Source organism: Neoarius graeffei, chromosome 13 (genome assembly GCF_027579695.1).
Source record: "Neoarius graeffei isolate fNeoGra1 chromosome 13, fNeoGra1.pri, whole genome shotgun sequence".
Lineage (NCBI taxonomy): Eukaryota > Metazoa > Chordata > Actinopteri > Siluriformes > Ariidae > Neoarius > Neoarius graeffei.
In genome coordinates this window covers 8,968,390-8,992,344 of record NC_083581.1, presented here as the reverse complement: position 1 = coordinate 8,992,344, position 23,955 = coordinate 8,968,390, and the positions used below count along the sequence as shown (strand labels likewise).

Here is a 23,955-nt window from a genome sequence, read left to right as displayed (position 1 = left end):
TGGTGATCTTTTATTTAAAAAAAAAAAAAAAAAACACACAGTATTGTTAAATAGGGCTGGGCGATTTTACGATTACGATGTTATTCACGATATAAAATCTCTACGATTAGAAATTAGACACATACGATATGCCTACGATAAGCCTACGTCTTCAATAAAATTACTTCATCCGAAGTTTTGACAGACACGCGAATAGCCAATCATAACTAAACAGTACCGCACGAACCAATCAGTTGGAAGAGAGCCACGTCAAGTTAGGTTGCGTGCACACACAAACACACACGTGTAGCAGCAACGCACAGCATGGCTGTGGTGAAGTTTGCAGGAGCGCGGCATTTCTCCAACAAAGCATGAAACAAAGTGATTATAAAAATGAGCGAGAAGCCGACTGACCGGAGTTCTGAACAGGAAAGTCAGAGCACTGCCCTGAAGGACATCGTTGAAAAGAAGGGCCAGAGATCTTCGGTTGTGTGGAGGTATTTTGGATATTTAAAATCGGACATACAACAAAGTGTTACACAAAACCTTAAACACACTGACGTACAGGATTGCACTTTTTTTCTCCTTGCAGCATAAGGTTTACACGTCAATATGTCTTTGTTTATTTGAAAGCTGCTAGAATTTGCACAAATGATTAACAATGGTATATAGTTTTTATTTTTCAGTTTCAGTTTATTCATTTGAATAAAAAGAACAAAAGAATGTGCATCCAGTTTGTTTTGGTTCTGTGAAACTTGAAGGCTTGTTGAGCTATTTTTGTTAATTAGGAAGGAACTACTAATTTGTAATGTTCATATTTTGAGCAGAAAATTAAAGAAAATACAAAAATGGTGATTTGATTTATATCGTGATATATATCGTTATCGAAAATTTTGAAAAAATATATCGTGATATAATTTTCTCTCATATCGCCCAGCCCTATTGTTAAATCTTATTAAGCACCACTTCACATATACCAACTGTTCTGTTCTTTCTGATCTCTTTACCTCCCAGGTGGATTTGTCAGGTCCCAAGTAGCCAGAAAAAGCCTTCTGTCCCCAAGCACACTGCACCGGGTTACAGACTGGAGCAAAAGCAGAAACAGCCTATAAAAACAATTTTATAAACTGTTAAATCCATGTGTTACTCTCAGCTTTCCCATTTTCTGCTCCTCATTGACTCAAAAAAAAAAAAAGTCACCTATGATAGTCAACTTGGATCTAGTGTGTATTGGGAGTGGAAGGTTCAGGAATAAAAGCTTTATGATTAATAAAATAAATAAATAAATTTATATACATTAAAAACCACTTAACATTTTCATAGTTGGATTATGTCCACAAATATAAACAATATGGCCAAAAGTATGTGGACACTTAACCATCATACCCTCATGTGCTTCTTTCCCAAACTCTGAAGCACACAGTTGTACAGAATGTCTGTTTACTGTAACAATACATTTTCCCCTTCACTGGAGCCAAGACTCCAAACCCGTTCCAGCATGATGTCCCTGTGCACAAAGCGAACTCCAAAAAGGCATGGTGTGAGAAGGTTTGCGTGAAGAACTCGAGTTCTCTTTGCAGGACACTCAACTTCGTCACGCCAACCTTCACACACCATGTCTTCATAGAGCTTGCTTTGTGCACAGGGGCATCGTCACGCTGGAACAGGTTTAGACTCTTAGTTCCAGTTTAGGGAAACTCACTGAACTCAACCCCACTGAACACATTTGGGGTGAACTGGAACCTCAACATCAGTGTCTGATCTCACGAATGCTCCTGTAGCGGAATGAACACAAATCCCCACAGCCATGCCCCAAAACCTAGTAGAAAGCCTTTCAGAAGAGTGGCGCTCATAATTATTCTTTTAAGTTCGTTTCTTAAGACACGTATTTTTAAGTATGTTACCTCGCTTGTTGACAGTTTCGGCGAACACTTCCGCCTTCTTCAAAACAGTCACCAGATGTCAAGTGGTGACGTGCCTTATCAGCTGATGTTACTCTATGGAGGCGTGAACGTCCCGCCCAATTTGACAGGTAGTCCACGCCTCCTGCTGTCAGGTCGCTGCCCCAGGACTGCGCTCCAGGTGTGCGACAGTGCGTACGCTCCCTCATCCCGGTTCATGGTCCTCTGCGCCCGCTTACGTATCTCCACTGCCTCCAAAATCCAAACGCTGATATCTATTCTCTTCCTGGGGCAGCGACCTGACAGCAGGAGGCGTGGACTACCTGTCAAATTGGGCGGGACATTCACGCCTCCATAGAGTAACAGCAGCTGATAAGGCACGTCACCACTCGACATCTGGTGACTGTTTTGAAGAAGGCGGAAGTGTTCGCCGAAACTGTCAACAAGCGAGGTAACATACTTAAAAATACGTGTCTTAAGAAACGAACTTAAAAGAATAGTTATAATTATCAGACATAATGAATTTTCACTACATGGCGCTCATAATAACAGGAAAAAAGGCGCAACTCCAGATTAATGGTTTTGCCCATAGTTTTGGAAAGAGATGTTCAACAAGCACATCAAGGTTGTGATGGACAGGTGTCCACATACTTTTGATCATAGTACGCATGTACAGAGGGGTCTGTGGAATTAATTTTTGGCCATGGGGTATATTGTTGTAACACACACTGCTGATACATTAAATTTCTACCTTGTATTTCCCAGGATTCTTCAGTGCACAGATAAGAGCGCCATGGCCACCCATAGAATGCCCCGAGATGGACATCTTCTCCGGATCAACAGGGAAATTAGAGTTTATTAAACGTGGCAGCTGAGCGAGCAAGAGAGAAAGAAACTGATTTTAGAAATATAGTCAAGGACAAAAATTTATCTTTAACCTTGGTGTATGTATTCAATCTCAGTTCTTCACAACTGCACATTTCATTTTACCACATTTCTTTTGGCAAACCAATTAGGGCATCTACTTTGTTCATATCAGACGTCAGAAATACATCAATGATTCCTGATACGATTGTCATTTGTCACAAGTCTAGTTTACAACCACTGTACAGAGCAATCTCACCGGTTAGTGAAGACAGATCAGTCACATGCTAATGATAGCTAGGCTAGAGAATGGATGTTTGTACCCACCTCTTCGGTGATATAAGAGTACATGCGATAGTTGGTCTTCCATGGTTCCTGTGTAGCATCAACATAGAAACCAGCTCCTGTTCCAAAATCCCAGCTCTCATCTTCTCCTTCAATATTGCAGCCACCTAACAGTACAATGGACCTCAATTATCAAACTTTACATACAGTGGTGCTTGAAAGTTTGTGAACCCTTTAGAATTGTCTATATTTCTGCTTAAACATGACCTAAAACAATCAGATTTTCACACAAGTCCTAAAAGTAGATAAAAGAGAACCCAGTTAAACAAATGAGAAAAATATTATACTTGGTCATTTATTTATTGAGGAAAATGATCCAATATTACATATCTGTCAGTGGCAAAAGTATGTGAACCTTTGCTTTCAGTATCTGGTGTGACCCCCTTGTGCAGCAACAACTGCAAATAAATGTTTCCGGTAACTGTTGATCAGTCCTGCACACCGGCTTGGAGGAATTTTAGCCCGTTCCTCCGTACAGAACAGCTTCAACTCTGGGATGTTGGTGGGTTTCCTCACATGAACTGCTTGCTTCAGGTTCTTCCACAACATTTCGAATGGATTAAGGCAGACCTGGGCATTTTACGGCCCGCGGGCCGCATCCGGCCCTTGTAAGGTTAATGAGAAATTACAAAATAAACGTATTTTCTAATTTTACCTCATGCATGGACAATGTGCATTGCTTTTATTTTGAAGTTGTGTTCAACAAAAATGCAATGCGCGCGACATGAAATCCCACGAAACCTAATCGCGCGATAACTACTTCCGTAATTTGTCCAGACCAACCACAAACTTGTATGTCATCCTTCAAACGGTCCAGCCAATCACATCGTGTGACGTCACCAGCAGGCGCCGGAGCCGATCTCCGGCGAAAAGCACCAAATGAGGTGATTAGACTACAAATGTGGGCATCATTATTATAATATGATGTATCTTGCTTGATATTTGGAGTAGAAAGACAATATTGTCTCATCTCATTATCTCTAGCCGCTTTATCCTTCTACAGGGTCGCAGGCAAGCTGGAGCCTATCCCAGCTGACTATGGGCGAAAGGCGGGGTACACCCTGGACAAGTCGCCAGGTCATCACAGGGCTGACACATAGACACAGACAACCATTCACACTCACATTCACACCTACGGTCAATTTAGAGTCACCAGTTAACCTAACCTGCATGTCTTTGGACTGTGGGGGAAACCGGAGCACCCGGAGGAAACCCACGCGGACACGGGGAGAACATGCAAACTCCGCACAGAAAGGCCCTTGCCAGCCCCGGGGCTCGAACCCAGGACCTTCTTGCTGTGAGGCGACAGCGCTAACCACTACACCACTGTGCCGCCCAGACAATATTGTGATGTCTTTTATTGTGTTTTGGGGTGAATGTGACTGAAAAAAAAAAAAGTACAAACGTTCCCATTTTGTTAACCATTGTTTTGGGAAATTTCATTGAATAAATGACATTTTTTGTAAGGCAACCTCGTTTTTTCCATACTCTTACCAGTCTTAGCAGTTTGTAAAAACAATGTTATTTATTGCTTTATATAAAGAAATACAATTAATATTATGCAGAATTTAGTTCAGCCTTTTGGTCCGGCCCTCTACAAAATTTTCTGTTTCTCATGTGGCCCCATGGAAAAAATAATTGCCCACCCCTGATCTACACTGTACCCAGGGAGTCATGCACACCAATCACATCTCAAAGGGAAACTGCCATATTAAAATCTTTTAAATAATGTCTCTGACGACGTACAGGAAGTGTTACGCTGCATTAAAAGAAGACGGCAAACAGAACCGTTTTATAAGTCAGCCGTCATCCTCTAAGAAAATCAGAGCAGTCTTTAAGCATCCTTTTCTTCACAAGTGTTATCTTCATCTCACATCAGCTGAGGCTTTTGTTTATGGCTTACTGCTATAGGTTTATTTTGGCTCACTTGTTTTCCATGTTCTGTTATTAACATTAATATAAATTACTGGGTTTCACAAAACGTATTCAGTGGTGCTCCGAGTCCCCGACCTAGGGACTTAGCATGAGGATGTTTTTGACAGACTCCACAGCTCTTCTATACGTCTCTGTACAAGGCTGTCTGCTATATCCTGTAAAAAAGTTAAACATGATAATCTTCATATTACAATTGCCATTATAAAAACCCATGTAAATTATCTGCTTTAAAGTCGGTCAATTGAGATTTAAATAGTTAATCTTATGCTTAAATTTTGTACACGAAGATGATTTGAAGGTTATGAAGTTACAGAATTTTCATGAACAGAATAATTCGTGTAACTGCTGCTACAAACAGTTTACGAATAAATCACTTCATATCCAGCTCGAAATGAAGCCTAAGGTGCGTGTGTGAACAAATCTCTCTTTCACGCACGTGGGCTTGTATCCGTGGCGACAATGATGATGCCATGCTCAGAAGCAGCCCGTTGGCTTCCTGCTTTGGTGATGAAATTCTGCTCAGTGCACGTTAGTCCTGTCACACAGAAACACAGACATGTTTGCGTTACTATCCTTCCCTTTGCTAATTACCAATCCAGGTAATTAGGGCTACAAGCCCAACCAATAAGAGAGTTTTGGCTTTAGAAAGAAAGCTTTAAAATACCGGACAGCCAATACAGCACTGGACACTTTCCACTTTCAGCCTTAGGAGGAAGGTAGATGGCAAATTTCATCTTGCACTTTAGCTCAGAGCTTAAAAAAAAAAAAACAAAGAAAAAGCAATAAACAAGACAAAGCTGCAGCACAAATGAAAAGATTGTGTTTATTTTTCCAAATCAGACAACAGTCCCTGACGATGTCTCAATATCTGGTCATCAGTCTACTTACATTTAAAAAAAAAAAAAAGTAACTGGATGACCGTTTCATTCCTTATATGACTGAAATATCCTGCATAGCTGGGTTGTTTTGGTCTGACTTAAAGTAGCATCATATAGTTTAATCTTTCGTCAGTAAGGCAGTCCTATAAAGCAACATGACAATTTATAATGGCAAAGTGCTCTTTTTTTTTTTTTTTTTCCACCCTTGATACCATGGGAAACTCCAAGCAACTAAGCCAAAACCAACTTGCAGACCTCCAAAACTACTTAGGACCAATTTTCCCTCTCCAGCATATTTAGAAGAAAAAAAAGTGTATTTGCAAAAATTAAAATTCGGGACAACACTGAGGTTCAAACTCCAAACAAAGGCTGTGGTGAAGGAGTTGGAAGCATTGAGTACCAAAGTATGTACATCCACCATTCAGAGCATTGTACAGGGAAAAATCCCGACTCCATTACTGGCATAAAAAGTGCATGTGATCCCCAGAACAAAGGCCTAACCTTCTAGAGGAATGTTCATTAGTGACATGAAATAAAAGTCCAACTTTTACCATAACGATTAGCTGTGTGTGTGGAGATCAGGGGTTTGGCTTTTAATCTGAAGAACACCGTCCCAATTATGAAGCATGAAGGATTGCAATGTCAACTCATGGGGGTGTTTTGCGGGAAAAAGGACTGGTGCACTTCAGAAATTAGATGGCATCATGCAGAAAGAGAGTTGCCAAGAAATACTGAAGCAAAACCACAAGGCATCAGCCAGAATGTTAAAACTTGGTTGCAATCAGGTCTTCCACCAGGACAATGATCCTGAACACCATTTCCTATGTGAAACTACTGGAGTGGCCATTACAAAGCAAAGACCTGACTCCAATAGAAAATCTATGGACTGAACTGGAAAAGCGTGTCTGAGCAAAGAGGCACACAAACCTCGCCGCATTACACCAGTTGTCAGGAGGAACAGCCAAAACTCAAGCAAAGCATTGTGGGAAGCTATCCCAAGAGATTGATGTCCCATGTTCAGGCAATTAAAAGGTAAATGTAATGAAATACTAACATACAAATACTAGTAAACTTTTGACCCACTAACAATCTGACATAGTAAATGTATTTCTTAGCTGTATTTGCCTCTTACAGAAAAAGTAGATTTCCTAATTGACAGATTGAATGGATTTCAAAAACATGTTGCTATGTACCAAAGAAAAAACCTTTATAAAATCATTGATATGATGAAGTTTGCTTTAAGGAAATATTTATTTAGCACTTATGGAAGAAGGTGCTATAATAGCAGTGCTAACAGGAACTAAATTGTTTCGCTGACATGTCACAACATTAAACAACAAATGGATTAAAACAGGAGTTCCCAAACTAGGGGTCACCTGATTTACAAATGGGGTAGTGAGAAAAACTCAGTCTCCTCTATTGTTACTGAAAAACGCAGTCAATTCTGCCAGATGTAAATGAAGAGCGTACAACCCCGATTCCAAAAAAGTTGGGACAAAGTACAAATTGTAAATAAAAATGGAATGCAATGATGTGGAAGTTTCAAAATTCCATATTTTATTCATAATAGAACATAGATGACATATCAAATGTTTAAACTGAGAAAATATATCATTTAAAGAGAAAAATTAGGTGAGTTTAAATTTCATGACAACAACACATCTCAAAAAAGTTGGGACAAGGCCATGTTTACCACTGTGAGACATCCCCTTTTCTCTTTACAACAGTCTGTAAACGTCTGGGGACTGAGGAGACAAGTTGCTCAAGTTTAGGGATAGGAATGTTAACCCATTCTTGTCTAATGTAGGATTCTAGTTGCTCAACTGTCTTAGGTCTTTTTTGTCGTATCTTCCGTTTTATGATGCGCCAAATGTTTTCTATGGGTGAAAGATCTGGACTGCAGGCTGGCCAGTTCAGTACTCGGACCCTTCTACGCAGCCATGATGCTGTAATTGATGCAGTATGTGGTTTGGCATTGTCATGTTGGAAAATGCAAGGTCTTCCCTGAAAGAGACGTCGTCTGGATAGGAGCATATGTTGCTCTAGAATCTGGATATACCTTTCAGCATTTATGGTGTCTTTCCCAATGTGTAAGCTGCCCATGCCACACGCACTAATGCAACCCCATACCATCAGAGATGCAGGCTTCTGAACTGAGCGCTAACAACAACTTGGGTCGTCCTTCTCCTCTTTAGTCCAAATGACACGGCGTCCCTGATTTCCACAAAGAACTTCAAATTTTGATTCGTCTGACCACAGAACAGTTTTCCACTTTGCCACAGTCCATTTTAAATGAGCCTTGGCCCAGAGAAGATGTCTGCGCTTCTGGATCATGTTTAGATACGGCTTCTTCTTTGAACTATAGAGTTTTAGCTGGCAACGGCGGATGGCACGGTGAATTGTGTTCACAGATAATGTTCTCTGGAAATATTCCTGAGCCCATTTTGTGATTTCCAATACAGAAGCATGCCTGTATGTGATGCAGTGCCGTCTAAGGGCCCGAAGATCATGGGCACCCAGTATGGTTTTCCAGCCTTGACCCTTACGCACAGAGATTCTTCCAGATTCTCTGAATCTTTTGATGATATCATGCACTGTAAATGATGATATGTTCAAACTCTTCACAATTTTACACTGTCGAACTCCTTTCTGATATTGCTCCACTATTTGTCAGCGCAGAATTAGGGGGATTGGTGATCCTCTTCCCATCTTTACTTCTGAGAGCCGCTGCCACTCCAAGATGCTCTTTTTATACCCAGTCATGTTAATGACCTATTGCCAATTGACCTAATGAGTTGCAATTTGGTCCTACAGCTGTTCCTTTTTTTGTACCTTTAACTTTTCCAGCCTCTTATTGCCCCTGTCCCAACTTTTTTGAGATGTGTTGCTGTCATGAAATTTCAAATGAGCCAATATTTGGCATGAAATTTCAAAATGTCTCACTTTCGACATTTGATATGTTGTCTATGTTCTATTGTGAACACAATATCAGTTTTTTAGATTTGTAAATTATTGCATTCCGTTTTTATTTACAATTTGTACTCTGTCCCAACTTTTTTGGAATCGGGGTTGTACATGCTAGGTTAGTCTTTTTCACTATCCTGACAAACTTCCCTGTTCATCTCAAGTATATTGCCAAATGTATGTGCCCCCTGACCATCACTCCCAGACTTGCTTGTTGAATATCTCATTCCAGATTTATTCCCCTTTTCCTGTGATAACGGACGCCACTCTTCTGGGAAGGCTTTCCACTAGATTTTGAGGCGTGGCCGTGGGGATTTGTGCTCATTAGTGAGATCAGATACTGATGTTGGGATGTTCGGGCTTCAGTTCCAGTTCATCCCAAAGGTGTTCAGTGAGGTTGAGTTCAGTTAGGGCTCTGTGCAGGACACGAGTTTTTCACTCCAACCTTCACGGAGCTCAGTTTATGTACAGGGGCATCGTCATGCTGGAACAGTGGTCTCATTTATCAAAGTTTGTGTTTAAAAAAAAAAAAAAAAAAAAAAAAAAAAAACTCACCTGTCCACTCGAAAATTGGTATTTATCACATGTATACACAGCTGTAAACAAAAGCCATTGATAAAACCCCACCCATTCTAAATGGATGTGCGCAGGCATAACCACACTCATTTGCATAAAGAAACGCCCTCAAATCACCATCTTTGGTAAACATCATCCCTTTAAAAAGCACAGTGGCCTGCTCGTTTCAGATATGAAACATGCCAAGCTTCAGTGATAATGAAGTAAAGATACTGTCGCATAAAGGAGAGCTTAAAAAAATAATTTCACACTTACAAGTAGTTTGTCTAATAAGTAAGTGAATATAATTTATGTCATACTTTACCTGTGTGCATTCCATTTCCTTAGTTCCACTTACAAACTAGGCAATGGCAGGAAAACATTAGTCTGGCTAACACAACTTCAAAGCTCTGCAAGCATTGATCTGGCATAGATATTAAGCCCAACTGTTTCCCAAAGCGTGTGGTTGACCCGCCTCCCTGAAATGCCTCAGTTTGTTACTGGTCGAAGCCAGAAAAGGCTGTGATGAAGCTTAAACCAATCACATCACTCTTTCCTCTGACGTATGCGACGCGACGGAAACTGCTTGAGTAACAGGAAGAAGATAAATACCTCCAGGGCTGCTCTTTGCTCCGTTTTCAATGAGAACTTCCCGTTGAATGCTTTCAATACAGCATCTACCGCTGTGTCAAAGGCTTGCCGCTGCTCCATGTTCGTAATGTTTCTAGTGAATGAAGCGCTTCCGGCATAGATTCTGTAAACAATCTATGGCTTCCGGTCGCAGTTCTACTACGTCACTGCCTTGAACACGCCTCTACCCAGGGCTGTTGGAGATGCTCAAAGTTGATTGGCTCCCGATTTTTCGGGAGCTTGGAAGAGCTGGAGATAGCTTGCCTTGCCAGACTAAGTTCGCAACAGGCCCCCGTGTTGCGTCACACTTAGGATGGGCGGGCCCAGGCTAGGAAAACATCATTTTTGCTCTTTTCTACTGCAGGTTTTGGAAACAATGTTTTGCAGTGTGAGTGATATGAATGAAGGTCAGATGCATCATTTTTCAGCTCATACTTGATTGGGAAATGTCAGCTTCTCAATTTATTTTTGAAATGCAGTTGTAGCCAAAAGCCCTAGAATAGAAATAAAAGTAAACCTGCAGTGGGCAAATGAAATGGACTGATGATCCACTCCTTCCTCTCAGCACAGAGTTTCCAGTGGAGCGAGAAGCATTCCCCTCCCTCCACAACGCTGCATGAGCCAAATATTCACACAAGGCATCATTTCAATCCACCTTTTTTTTTTTTTAGATATTTTTTTGGGCTTTTTGCACCTTTATTGGATAGGACAGTGTAGAGACAGGAAATGAGCGGGAGAGAGACGGGAAGGGATCGGGAAATGACCTCGGGCCGGAATCGAACCCGGGTCGCCCGCATTCATGGTATGGCGCCTTAACCACCTGAGCCACGACGCCCCCTCAATCCACCTTTAAGTGTTAATCATATGCTCTGACTTTACTTTGTGTACATCATCCATCTGCATCTTGTCAGCACAGAAAATCAGTAATTCCTCTCAGTTATGCTCATGTGATATGACTGACGGTACATGGTAGTTTACATGCCATTACACTTTTCTACCAGTAAGGGTTCAGGGGTCTGTGGAAGTATACACACACCCTTAATCAAAAACTCACTGAATGCATAGAAACGTACACAGTTTACACACACAAGTGTGTGTGTGTGTACACACCTGGTTTATAAAGGAGACTCCAGGTTTAGGGCTCTTCATTCCAGAGAAGGGGAATTGTAATGCTCCAGGATATAAAGACCTTCTATACCATTATCTGCTTCAAACTTTGGGGAACAACCACATATGGGTGTGATGGTTAGCGGTGCACATACTTCTGGCAACATAGCGTACCTTCACTAAACAAACTAGTGCTCAAATCAAATCCTTATGCGCTATTGTAGTCCGTTACTGAGCACTTAATCCTCGTGAAAAAAAACCTCACAGGATCTTTAAGGATTCATGAGGATTGTCAAAGACCTGCCAAAGATCCTTAAAGATACGGATCTTTATAGGATCCCTGAAGGATCTTAGAAAAATCTTCATATGCAAAATCATTTGTAAAGATCCTCAAGGATGACAAAGATCTTTTAAGGATCCTGGAAAGATCCTCATAATGATCCCCACAAAGATCCTTAAAGATCCTCAAGGATTCAACAAGGATCTTTCAAAGATATTACAAGGATCCTTAGAAGGATCCTGTTAAGATCTTTGCTAGGATCCTTGAGGATTTGATCAGGATCTTTGTCAATAGAGTCATAAAATCTTTGCAAGGATCCTGCAAGATCCTCAAGGATTCAACAAGGCTCTTTCAAAGATCTTAGAAAGATCCTTCTAAGGATCTTAAGATCTTTGTGGACGTGATCAGTATCTTTTCAGGATCTTTGTCAAAATCTTCAAGATTTTCCAAAGTTCCTCCAAGCTCCTCAAAGATCTAACAAGGATCCTTTTCAAGATCTTATAAAGATCTTAACTGGAATCCTCAAGGATTTAATCAGGGTCTTGTAAGGATTCTTGTCAGGGTCTCCATGAGATCTTTGTTAGGATCCTTTAAGATCCTCGAGGACCTAATGATCTTTGAATTATTTATATGATCCTAATTCAATAGAATTGGCAAGGATGGAAATAGATTGAAACTTACATAATTATGATTCATAAGAATTGGAAGGATATACCATGGAATTCTGAATAGCCAACACTTTAAAAGGATATTTGAAAGAATCTTTCATGATTTTCAAGGTTTCAAAAATCTTAAAAGCAGCTCAAGTTCATTTTAGGATATTTTCAAAATCTTTGTACGCATCTCAAGATCAAGAAAGCAACAGAAATCAAGTCTATGGTAGATGGATCCTCTCTGAAGTGAACATCTGAACGCAGTAATGCTTTCCATAACTGGAGCTGTTTGCTTTTGGAGACATGTTCTCATGAGTCATGGCATAAAGTGCAAAGTTGGCCTCTCACAGGAACTTGCAAACAATGTGTATAAATACAAAAACTCTGAAATATCCCTGGTGAAAATCTTTCAAGGAGCCATAAAGTTCCTTGCGAGGGTATTCGAGGATCTCAACAAAGACAGGGTTTCCCATACATAGACCATTGTGTGGCGCAGTGCCACACCATGGATTCCTATCGCCACACAATCAGACTCGTGATTTTGAAAAAAAAAAAAAATTTCTGTTGCGTATCATTCTGTTCATTCATAGTGCTCTTTCTTCTCGTTCAAGCGCGCACACCCACACAGAGAGAGAGAGAGAGAGAGAGAGAGAGAGAGAGAGAGAGAGAGACGGACGGTGTGTACACAGGCCTGCCATTGCGCATATACCCGGACTGCAAGTAGGCCTGTTAGGCTAATTAAAAATAACGCAGCCTTCCCGATTTGCCTTCCGACCCCTTATTTTAAAAGGTAGCCTACGTCGTGCTCGTGATGAGCATCATAGCCTTCTTGGCTTACAAGAAACGGACATCCCCGAGTCAGGCTATAAACCAATTTTGATGCATACAGTAGCAGCTTGACGCGAGGAACCGGCCTTATTGCATTATCCCGTTTATTCCGCTTCAGCATTCATGCAAGTTATTAATAATGGCTTGACATTCACAATAAATAAGGATTTCCCACTAGCCTAAATAAAATGTTATACTCACGGGGATGCCTAGTTGATGCTATGTGAAGCATAAAATCTGAATATTTTAAGAAACATCTTTATTAGCTTTATTGGCGAAGTAGATAAACCATCACTGATACGCGCGCACAATGGCAGCTGATTCGCCCACTCCTCCTCTCCACGCATACCGCTCGAGGGCTATCAAGAGGAAAACCCAATGCTGCGTGATATTTAGCACAGAGAAGACGGTCAACGATATCTGGAGTCTACCAAAGGTTAGTATGATGTACTGTGCTCAAACAAACCTGCCCAGTATGTAACTCAGTAGCCTTATGCTAGTTTTACAACGTCATCAATATTGAACATCCAGCTGTCGGCCCATAACGTTGGAAACGCAGCAAACAATGTGATAAAGATAAAATGCGGTAGTTGAGATGGGCTACTGTAGGATGCCCATAGGCTAATAATAACTTCGTATTTATTTGACTCTCAATGTTTGCTGCTTGAACCCAGATGAGTATTGAAAAGTTTTTTCTGCGCCAAAAAAGGCCTCATCTAGAGGAGACAGAGCAGCGTGAGGAGGTATCAGTCTGAAATAAAGTTGGACTGTCAAATGGCTGTTGCTAGTAAATGTTACTGGAATATAATTTCGAATGTTATAGGCATCAAACAGTGCTGAAAAACTCAGTGCCGCTCAGGGCTGTTCAAGAGAGATGGGTCAGGAGGACAGCCAAAATGCTGCTGTAAGACAGGCAGCTACTGCTGAAACAACAGGTGAGGTGGAAACAGGTAGACTTATAGCTAATTTAAAAAAAAAAAAAGTCGGGAAAGTAAATCTGATTCCATGTTTCTGAGTTTTTTTTTCAGGAAGCCACGCAGAATTAAATGTTCTGATAGGGCATGCAGGCTTTGCACCAATTAGGGTAATGCTTTTTCATTATTGTTAGTTGCCTTGGTGTTACCTTAAGTGGTTTCTTACATCTAATTATGATATTTTATTTTATTATTATTTTGTTGTTACATTATACTATTTATTTCATTTTAGTATTGGTTGAGGTAAGTGTTGAGTTCAATATTTAAAATAAAAACCTCCAGCTTGTTTTTTGCAATTTATTCCTTGAATGTCAACTAAAGAATGATTGCCACCAAAAAGGCAAAAAACTAAGGTAAAAACTAAACTTTAACTTCAATTTTGGTGAGTAATTTTATAAATTTAAGAGACAGGTTTTCCACCAACATCAAGTCCAGCAAACTAATGGCCTGCCCTGTAATGTAAAGTTGGGTCGAGGAATGAAACCAGGCAGGGTTCTGGTAAAAATTGTTTTAGCTGTCTTCTCTTAAATAACTTAAAAGAATTTAGATTGAACTGAATAATCTCAAATGCTTCTTGTAGCTTTAAAATAGTCCCAGCAGGTGACTCTGAAGAAAAATACTGTGTGTTTGAACACCGCCCACTGTAAACACTTTGCATACACCCCAATGACCGACTCCACCGCGCACCATTCCCTCATCGGCACAGTGGAGCACCACAAATTGCTACCTGGTCTGTGGAAAACACTGAAAGATCTTCAAGGATCTTTGAAATTCTTGCCAAGGTCTACAAGAATCTTAAAAACAAAAACCACATTCAATTCCAAGCAAAACAATTCTTTATTGATGCCATCATAACATATCAGCAACACAAAGTTCTATTGAACATTCAGGAAAAAGCAAACCGATGGCAACATATCCTCATCAATCTGTTTGTGGTTTCCTGAATGTTTACCATTACTTTGTGTTTTGTTACGATAGCATCAATACAGAATTACTTTGTTTGGAATTGAAAGTGGTTTTTGTTTTTAAAAGATTCTTGTAGATCTTGTCTAGAATTTCAAAAGATCCTTGAAAACCTTAAAAAGAACTTTGAAAAGTCTTGAAGATCCAGGCAAGAATATTAATGATCCTGACAAGAATTCTCAAAAATTCTTTAAGATCTTGAAAGGCACTTTGAAGATCCTTGAAGACCTTGGCAAAACGTTAAAAGATCTTTGTTGATCCTTGAATATCTTGCCAAGGATTCTAAAGATCCTTGAAGATCTTTTGAGGATATTTGTTGAGATGCTCAACAGGATCCTCAAAGACCCACACAAGGAACTTTACGGATCCTTGAAAGATTTTCACCAGGGAACACTAAGCCTTAGCCCCAAGTTTTGTTTCATTCTTTATTTAACACACATACAGGTATTAAAAATCAGGCTATGAACACATTTTTACCTGTCATGCTCAAACACCTTCTGCTCTCCACCGCAGCACTTATTGGACGACACCTGGGTTAATGCCATACCTGCTCCATTCACACACACACACACACACACACGCACTCATTTATACGGAAGTTAACACATGTAGTTTGCTGATTGTCATTTTCTTTGGTTCTTCATGCACACACTGATTGCCGAGACTGAGGTCAGTGTACTGGGTTCTGCTCTGTGCTTAATAAAGACCACGAAGAGGCAGAAATGGTCTCCTGCTGTTCCCTTAATGCACATCTAGTGCACTGGAGCCGAGTCAGGGCTGTACACCCTTAGCAAAAAGAAGTTTATTCAAGTGTATTACGAGTATACTTATTTTTTACTAAAACTCAGGAAGTATACTTGAAGTTGACTTTTTATAAACTATAGTTTATATACTTAAGAATAGTATAGTGAAGTATACTTGGCTTATACTGAAAAGTATAAACAAAAGTCTAAGACCAAGTACATTAATACTAAGACTTACACTTTAATACTAAAACTTATACTTTAGTATACTTTTTACATTTTTCTGCCACAAAGTACTAATACTTAGTATATCTTGCTCCAAGTGCATAATAAGGTCAAGTCATTGACTCATGCTTAACATTTAATTTATATATTAATATAATATAATGATGGAGTTTAAAACTTTACAGTATATAATGTGTGCTCAATTGCATTACACTGGGGAACACAATTTTTGTTGAGTTAGGTCTGACCACTGTTTAATTTTTGGGTGCGGAATCCAAAACTGATCTCAGTTTTTCTCCATCACGTCAAGTTTTTGAACTATAGCATCCCCGTTTTCATAAAAAATATGAAAAATACTGTACTTAACAGATGTGCTTGTCTTATAAAAATTTACAAATATTGATATACAATGAAATATGAAAGAAACAGGCATGACTGCAATGTTTATTTAACACTTGTTTTTACAAAGGATATGGCTACTGTAATTATAATTGTGTGCAAGAAGAAGAAATCTTTATTCGTCACATGCACACTTTAAGCACGGTGAAATTCATCCTCTGCATTTAACCCATCTGAAGCAGTGAACACACGCAGAGCAGTGGGCAGCCACACCAGAGCGCCCGGGGAGCAGTCAGGGGTCAGGTACCTTGCCCAAGGCCGCCCCATGTTAACCTAACTGCATGTCTTTGGACTGTGGGGGAAACCGGAGCACCCGGAGGAAACCCACGCAGACACGGGAAGAACATGCAAACTCCACACAGAAAGGTCCTCGCCGGCTGCTGGGTTCGAACCCGGAACCTTCTTACTGTGAGGCGACCGTGCTAACCACTACACCGCCATGCTGCCTGTGCAAGTAGTTACGGTAAAAATTTACGTTTATAGCTCTTTCTGGAGTGTTTAACTTGAGGACTATCGCGTTTGATGCTCCAACAGTAGTCAGCCATCATATGTACATCCCATCTACCCTGATAACGTTCTTCCATAACCTTCAAATAGTCTTACTACAGTGGAATTTTGCTTATCTGGAGGGTAAGCTGTGGTTAAAAAACTTGACGTGCTAGAAAAAAAAAATCCTGACTGCAATTTTGGAACCAGCATGCCAATTTTAGTTTTAATCAGCATAAAAATCTAACTCAACAGAAAATTTTTCTTCAAATTGTTCCTATGTTATCTTTATGTACCTTAAAATCATACACAAAAACAAAAACTTTTGACTTGACTTTATTGATCAAGAGACCATTATGTTTACATTTTTACATGCAAATGTGCACTTTTTCCTTTCATTTTCTCCAGTAAGGAAGGACTTGATTTCATAGGTCTTTGTTTTTGAAAGGTTTGAAAATGTATCAAACTTTTTTCAACATTCTGTCTTGTGATTTTGTAAATACATCACACTCATGTACATACAGTATGAGTAAACTTTAATACTTCAAGGAGTATATTTTCAGTATATAAATAGTAAGCTACAAGTAATATGCCAAGCAAACTTAAAGTATAACAAGTAAACTAGTGAAATAACCAAATGTTTATAACAGTATACAATAATAAACTAAAAATAAGGACTCGAAGTAAATAACTAGTACAACCCCGATTCCAAAAACATTGGGACAAAGTACAAATTGTAAATAAAAACGGAATGCAATGATGTGGAAGTTTCAAAATTCCATATTTTATTCAGAATAGAACATAGATGACATATCAAATGTTTAAACTGAGAAAATGTATCATTTAAAGAGAAAAATTAGGTGATTTTAAATTTCATGACAACAACACATCTCAAAAAAGTTGGGACAAGGCCATGTTTACCACTGTGAGACATCCCCTTTTCTCTTTACAACAGTCTGTAAACGTCTGGGGACTGAGGAGACAAGTTGCTCAAGTTTAGGGATAGGAATGTTAACCCATTCTTGTCTAATGTAGGATTCTAGTTGCTCAACTGTCTTAGGTCTTTTTTGTCGCATCTTCCGTTTTATGATGCGCCAAATGTTTTCTATGGGTGAAAGATCTGGACTGCAGGCTGGCCAGTTCAGTACCCGGACCCTTCTTCTACGCAGCCATAATGCTGTAATTGATGCAGTATGTGGTTTAACATTGTCATGTTGGAAAATGCAAGGTCTTCCCTGAAAGAGACGTCGTCTGGATAGGAGCATATGTTGCTCTAGAACCTGGATATACCTTTCAGCATTGATGGTGTCTTTCCAGATGTGCAAGCTGCCCATGCCACACGCACTAATGCAACCCCATACCATCAGAGATGCAGGCTTCTGAACTGAGCGCTGATAACAACTTGGGTCGTCCTTCTCCTCTTTAGTCCGAATGATACGGCGTCCCTAATTTCCATAAAGAACTTCAAATTTTTGATTCGTCTGACCACAGAACAGTTTTCCACTTTGCCACAGTCCATTTTAAATGAGCCTTGGCCCAGAGAAGATGTCTGCGCTTCTGGATCATGTTTAGATACGGCTTCTTCTTTGAACTATAGAGTTTTAGCTGGCAACGGCGGATGGCACGGTGAATTGTGTTCACAGATAATGTTCTCTGGAAATATTCCTGAGCCCATTTTGTGATTTCCAATACAGAAGCATGCCTGTATGTGATGCAGTGCCGTCTAAGGGCCCGAAGATCACGGGCACCCAGTATGGTTTTCCGGCCTTGACCCTTACGCACAGAGATTCTTCCAGATTCTTTGAATCTTTTGATGATATTATGCACTGTAGATGATATGTTCAAACTCTTCGCAATTTTACACTGTCGAACTCCTTTCTGATATTGCTCCACTATTTGTCAGTGCAGAATTAGGGGGATTGGTGATCCTCTTCCCATCTTTACTTCTGAGAGCCGCTGCCACTCCAAGATGCTCTTTTTATACCCAGTCATGTTAATGACCTATTGCCAATTGACCTAATGAGTTGCAATTTGGTCCTCCAGCTGTTCCTTTTTTGTGCCTTTAACTTTTCCAGCCTCTTATTGCCCCTGTCCCAACTTTTTTGAGATGTGTTGCTGTCATGAAATTTCAAATGAGCCAATATTTGGCATGAAATTTCAAAATGTCTCACTTTCGACATTTGATATGTTGTCTATGTTCTTTTGTGAATACAATATCAGTTTTTTAGATTTGTAAATTATTGCATTCCGTTTTTATTTACAATTTGTCCCAACTTTTTTGGAATCGGGGCTGTACAATGGCAGTATATTGATAAGTGTACTTGTGGTATGCTTTAAGCATACGAGAGGGATATACCAAGTACATTGATAGCATATAGATGAGTGTACTTGTTGTATACTTTAAAGTGTACTTTTGCAAACTTAAAACGAACTTTAAAGTATACTTTTATAAACTTGAAATGTTCCAATTTAGTCCGAAAAAGTATTAAATTTGTATACTTTCTAGTACACTAAAAGTACATGGTCTGTAGTATACTTGCTATACTTATACTGAAGCATACTTAATAAAATGAACTTTAAGTATACTACTTTTTGCTAAGGGCACACTACCTAGTGCACACATGTAGGGCCTGCTGAACCGTTTAGGACACCGCCGCAAAGTTATGCTGCGTTCATGTGCTATGGGAAGATGATATTTTCCAGTTGGGAAGTGGTATTCACCAGTGTGTTGTGCTCACATGCTTTTGTTGTTGTTGACAAATTAAAGATGGTGGACCAGATTCAAGTTAGCAATAGTTAGTTAGCTATCGTTAGCAATAGCGTCTGCTCTGGATAGGTAAAAACAAACCATAACACATTTTTAAAGGAAACGGATTTCTAACGCATTATATTACACTTGTTAATGACGCAACATTGCATAGAGACAAAAAACTACCCACTAGTACTCAGGCCCGGCGCCAGGAACAGTTTACTAAGGGGGCAATTAGAAATCGCAAGGGGGCAAATATTTTTCATATAGTGTGTAGTAGTGATGGCGGTCTGACAACGCGTTTCAAACAATTAACTGCGCCAACCACAAAACCATGGGCCCGAAGGTTGCTTTAGTAGGTACGGGAAAATCATGTGATACATTACCACGGCAGTTGCGCTTTATCAACACCCGTGCCCACCTGTTAACCCTCCTCTCCAATTTTCTCACAGACACGCGTTACAACCAGAAAGATGTCAAACATAAAACGACACACACACAAACCTACAGGCAAGTCCGTTAAATTTAAAATACATACAAATAGCTCCGCGGCATGAAAACAAAACGTCAATGCAAGTAAGGTACTTGCCTCGGCGGCCAAAATCTCATCTCATCTCTAGCCGCTTTATCCTGTTCTACAGGGTCGCAGGTGAGCTGGAGCCTATCCCAGCTGACTACGGGCGAAAGGCGGGGTACACCCTGGACAAGTCGCCAGGTCATCACAGGGCTGACACATATGCTGCTTTTCCACTACAAACGCGGCTGAGTCGGGCTGAGCCGTGCCGTGCTGAGTCGAGCTGAGTGGGGCTGTTGGAGTTGCATTTCGACTACAACCGCGCTGAACCGTGCTGGCTGGAAGTGGGTGGACACATTGGGTGGAGTTAGCGAAAGTGGGTGGACGTCAGGTGATGTTGTTAAGCAGCGCAAACAGTGACATCAGTGAGCTTTTAAGCGGTAGTCTCACGACCCGAATAGTAAACAAACATGGAGGACATGGAGTCGTTAGTGTTGCTGGTCTTGGTGCTGTGGCTTGTTGTCACCGACAACGCCAACAGATACTGGCAAGAGCGTATAGATGAGGTGAGGCGCATAAGGCTTCAGAAATTCTCGTAATTCTTCTCCTTCCGGGTTTACGGTGTTTACAGATCCCAGCGCGCTCGCGGGGCGTGTGGGGGCATGTGAGGACACTCCTGCTCACCAATCAGTGCACAGGGGAGTGTCTGCTCACGCCCCCAGCCTCACTCAGCTCGCTTTGGCTCGCTTCAGCCCTACCCCAAAACGGTGCGAGTTTTAGGGGCTAAGCAGGGCTGAAGCGAGCAGAGTCGTGCTGGTTTTTGGTAGTCGAAACGCGAGCCGTGTCGGGCTGAAGTGAGCTGAAAAAGGGTAGTGGAAAAGGGCCAATAGACACAGACAACCATTCACACTCACATTCACACCTATGGTCAATTTAGAGTCACCAGTTAACCTAACCTGCATGTCTTTGGACTGTGGGGGAAACCGGAGCGCGGCCAAAATCATAATTTAAAAAAAATCAACAGACCCCGCGGCTGCACCAGTAATAGCCTTCCTGACTCGCACCGAGTCAACGCTAACCACTTAATCCGCGATCCCAGATAGGCGTGTAGGGGACTAAACACTCTGAAGTGATGAATTTTCACCCCTGCTGCATGGGGGGTGACGTCAACGACACATATTCTTACGCTATTTGCGCACAAAGCGGATCATATATGAACACATACACCAACATAAACGGAGATAAACTTAGCCTACAAAGAAAGAAAATGGATTCACAATATTGTGATTGAATTCGTTTAATTCGGAAGGGGAAAGACTACTCCCGTAAACTGACTGCATATTACAGGATATTGCAGAGACAGTGCACTTGTAAGTGTGCATGTAAAACCCCCGCCCGCCCGCACGACCCCTCCCCTTGTCCTTATCACAGGTCTGTGTGTGCGCGGCTGTGTCAGCACTTCACACATACACCCACAATAACTAGTCCCGAGTAGTTAGGATTGATACATATGTCTAAAACAGGGTTAATATTAAATTCAGGCTTTTTGAAATAATCCTACCTTAATACAGTTGAATTCTACGATTGCAACGTAAGAATCATAACAACCAATCAGATTTGTTCTACCGTGCCAGTTTTAGTAGTGATTTACGTGAAATGTATTTTTGTGCAATGCGCAACCACTTAATATTTCGTATTTGAAAATGCAAAATTATTAATACGTCTATAATACATTATACTTTCATAAGAAAACAATTAAGTGATCTGAGTCTCCGTTGAGGGGGCGGGGCTGTAGCCACGAGGGGGGCGACGCCCCCTTTCGCCCCCCATGGCGCCGGGCCTGCTAGTACTAGTAAAAAAAAAAAAAAAAAACTTTAGTAGCGTACAATGCTTAACATTCAAGTGTCTTGTACCGCTCGCCGCCATGTTGAAAAGGTTAAAGTTCATCTCATCTCGGCAACTCGTGTATGAAAGTTTTCTACGAGTTGCCCAGTGGAAAATACCACAAGAGGGGGCGGGGCGTTCATGTGTGCTTTCCATGTCGGCGTTTGGTATTTACTATAATTCCCATAGCACATGAACGCAGCATTACACTGTCGCAAAAAAACGGGTTCGGATAAACTACAGTCCGACTACACAGAGACACATGAAACCAAACTCCACTCGCTCACAGCTGCATTCATTTTAACGAAAAATTCGCTGACTGTATCTCGTGTTAAACACCCAGCTTACAGCACAAACTCGCTGCAATAAATCACGCTTTAAATCAAATATCTGCAACCAGTAGCACAAACCGCACCTGTTTGTTGTTTGAACACTGCAGCTCTTCTCTGATATCAACGACGCTCCGTGTGACGTCACCACGCAGCGCGTTTGCGTCTTCTTCCTTTTTAATTGCGGTTGGCAAACAACTTTTGGAAGCATTACCGCCACCTACCGAAATGGAGTGTGAGTCTGGCTCTCTAATGCCGCTTTTCCACTACAAACGCGGCTGAGCGGGGCTGTTGGAGTTGCATTTCGACTACAACCGCGCTGAACCGTGCTGGCTGGAAGTGGGTGGACACATTGGGTGGAGTTAGCGAAAGTGGGTGGACGTCACGTGATGTCGTTAAGCAGCGCAAACAGTGACATCAGTGACAGTGGCGGAACAAGTCAGAGCCGGGCCGGGGGCGGGGCAAATGACCGGGCCCTTTATTAAAGCTTATCATAACATCATTTTAGGCTACAAAATGTCCGCAACTGCGGTGTTTACCAATTTCAACACTACCGGGTGCAACTATGTTATTTAGTACATCAAGTCCTTCAAACGAACATGTAACTCAGAAACAAAAAACATTAGGATACTGTACATGGCTCATAATAAAACATCAATAGCCTATACTGCGCACATTATTTGAAGGGCATACGAATGAGCGCTCAGAGGTTGCAACGGTGACAGGAAGAGTCAGAAATAAAAGGAGGGCGGTGCAAACCTCACTGAATGCACTGTGTTTACCAATTTCAACACTACGGGGTGCAACTATGTTATTTTGTACATTAAGTCCTTCAAACGAACATGTAACTCAAACAAAAAAACATTAGGCGACATACTGTACATGGCTCATAATAAAACATCAATAGCCTACTGCGCGCATTATTTGAAGGGCATACGACGAGCCTTGCGCTCCGCGAACTCGTCCACGATGCTCTGTATGTCACTGATTCAGTGATCTTTTAAGCGGTAGTCTCACGACCCGGAGAGTAAACAATAAACATGGAGGACATGGAGTCGTTAGTGTTGCTGGTCTTGGTGCTGTGGCTTGTTGTCACCGACAACGCGGACAGATACTGGCAAGAGCGTATAGATGAGGCGAGGCGCATAAGGCTTCAGAAATTCTCGTAATTCGTAATTATTCTCCTTCCGGGTTTGCGGTGTTTACAGATCCCAGCGCGCTCGCGGGGCTTGTGTGGGCATGTGAGGACACTCCTCCTCACCAATCAGTGCACAGGGGAGTGTCTGCTCACGCCCCCAACCTCACTCGGCACGGCTTGGCTCGCTTCAGCCCCACTCCAAAACGGTGCGAGTTTTAGGGGCTAAGCAGGGCTGAAACGAGCTGAGTCGTGCTGGTTTTTGGTAGTCGAAACGCGAGCTGTGTCGGGCTGAAGTGAGCTGAAGCGAGCTGAAAAAGGGTAGTGGAAAAGGGCCATATCACTACGTTCAGACTGCAACCTGAAACGACCCATATCCGATTTGTTGTGAAATCAAATCAAATCAAATCAAATCAAATCAAGTTTATTTGTATAGCGCTTTTAACAATAAACATTGTCGCAAAGCAGCTTTACAGAATTTGAACGACTTCAAACATGAGCTAATTTTATCCCTAGTCTATCCCCAATGAGCAAGCCTGTGGCAAGGAAAAACTCCCTCAGACGACATGAGGAAGAAACCTCGAGAGGAACCAGACTCAAAAGGGAACCCATCCTCATTTGGGTAACAACAGACA

At 41.2% G+C, this 23,955-nt stretch overlaps 1 protein-coding gene across 2 annotated transcripts in view; it reads right to left on the bottom strand.

Moving 5' to 3' along the window:
- Nucleotides 1–22,511, bottom strand: part of esd (esterase D/formylglutathione hydrolase) — a 55,490-nt gene extending 32,979 nt beyond the window's left edge. Inside the window, exons 1-7 of one of the 2 annotated variants that reach the window (XM_060937210.1) lie at nucleotides 22,272–22,511; nucleotides 15,334–15,403; nucleotides 5,689–5,777; nucleotides 5,461–5,559; nucleotides 3,072–3,196; nucleotides 2,632–2,751; nucleotides 987–1,085 (exon numbers count right to left, since the gene is read on the bottom strand). In XM_060937210.1, the coding sequence (XP_060793193.1) occupies nucleotides 987–1,085; nucleotides 2,632–2,751; nucleotides 3,072–3,196; nucleotides 5,461–5,559; nucleotides 5,689–5,777; nucleotides 15,334–15,401 (600 nt within the window). In that variant the 5' untranslated portion in view covers nucleotides 15,402–15,403; nucleotides 22,272–22,511. Of the gene's footprint in view, nucleotides 1–986; nucleotides 1,086–2,631; nucleotides 2,752–3,071; nucleotides 3,197–5,460; nucleotides 5,560–5,688; nucleotides 5,778–15,333; nucleotides 15,404–22,271 lie in introns of those variants that run through there. The other variant, XM_060937211.1, reaches the window with a different exon arrangement.
- Nucleotides 22,512–23,955: the final 1,444 nt, after the last annotated feature.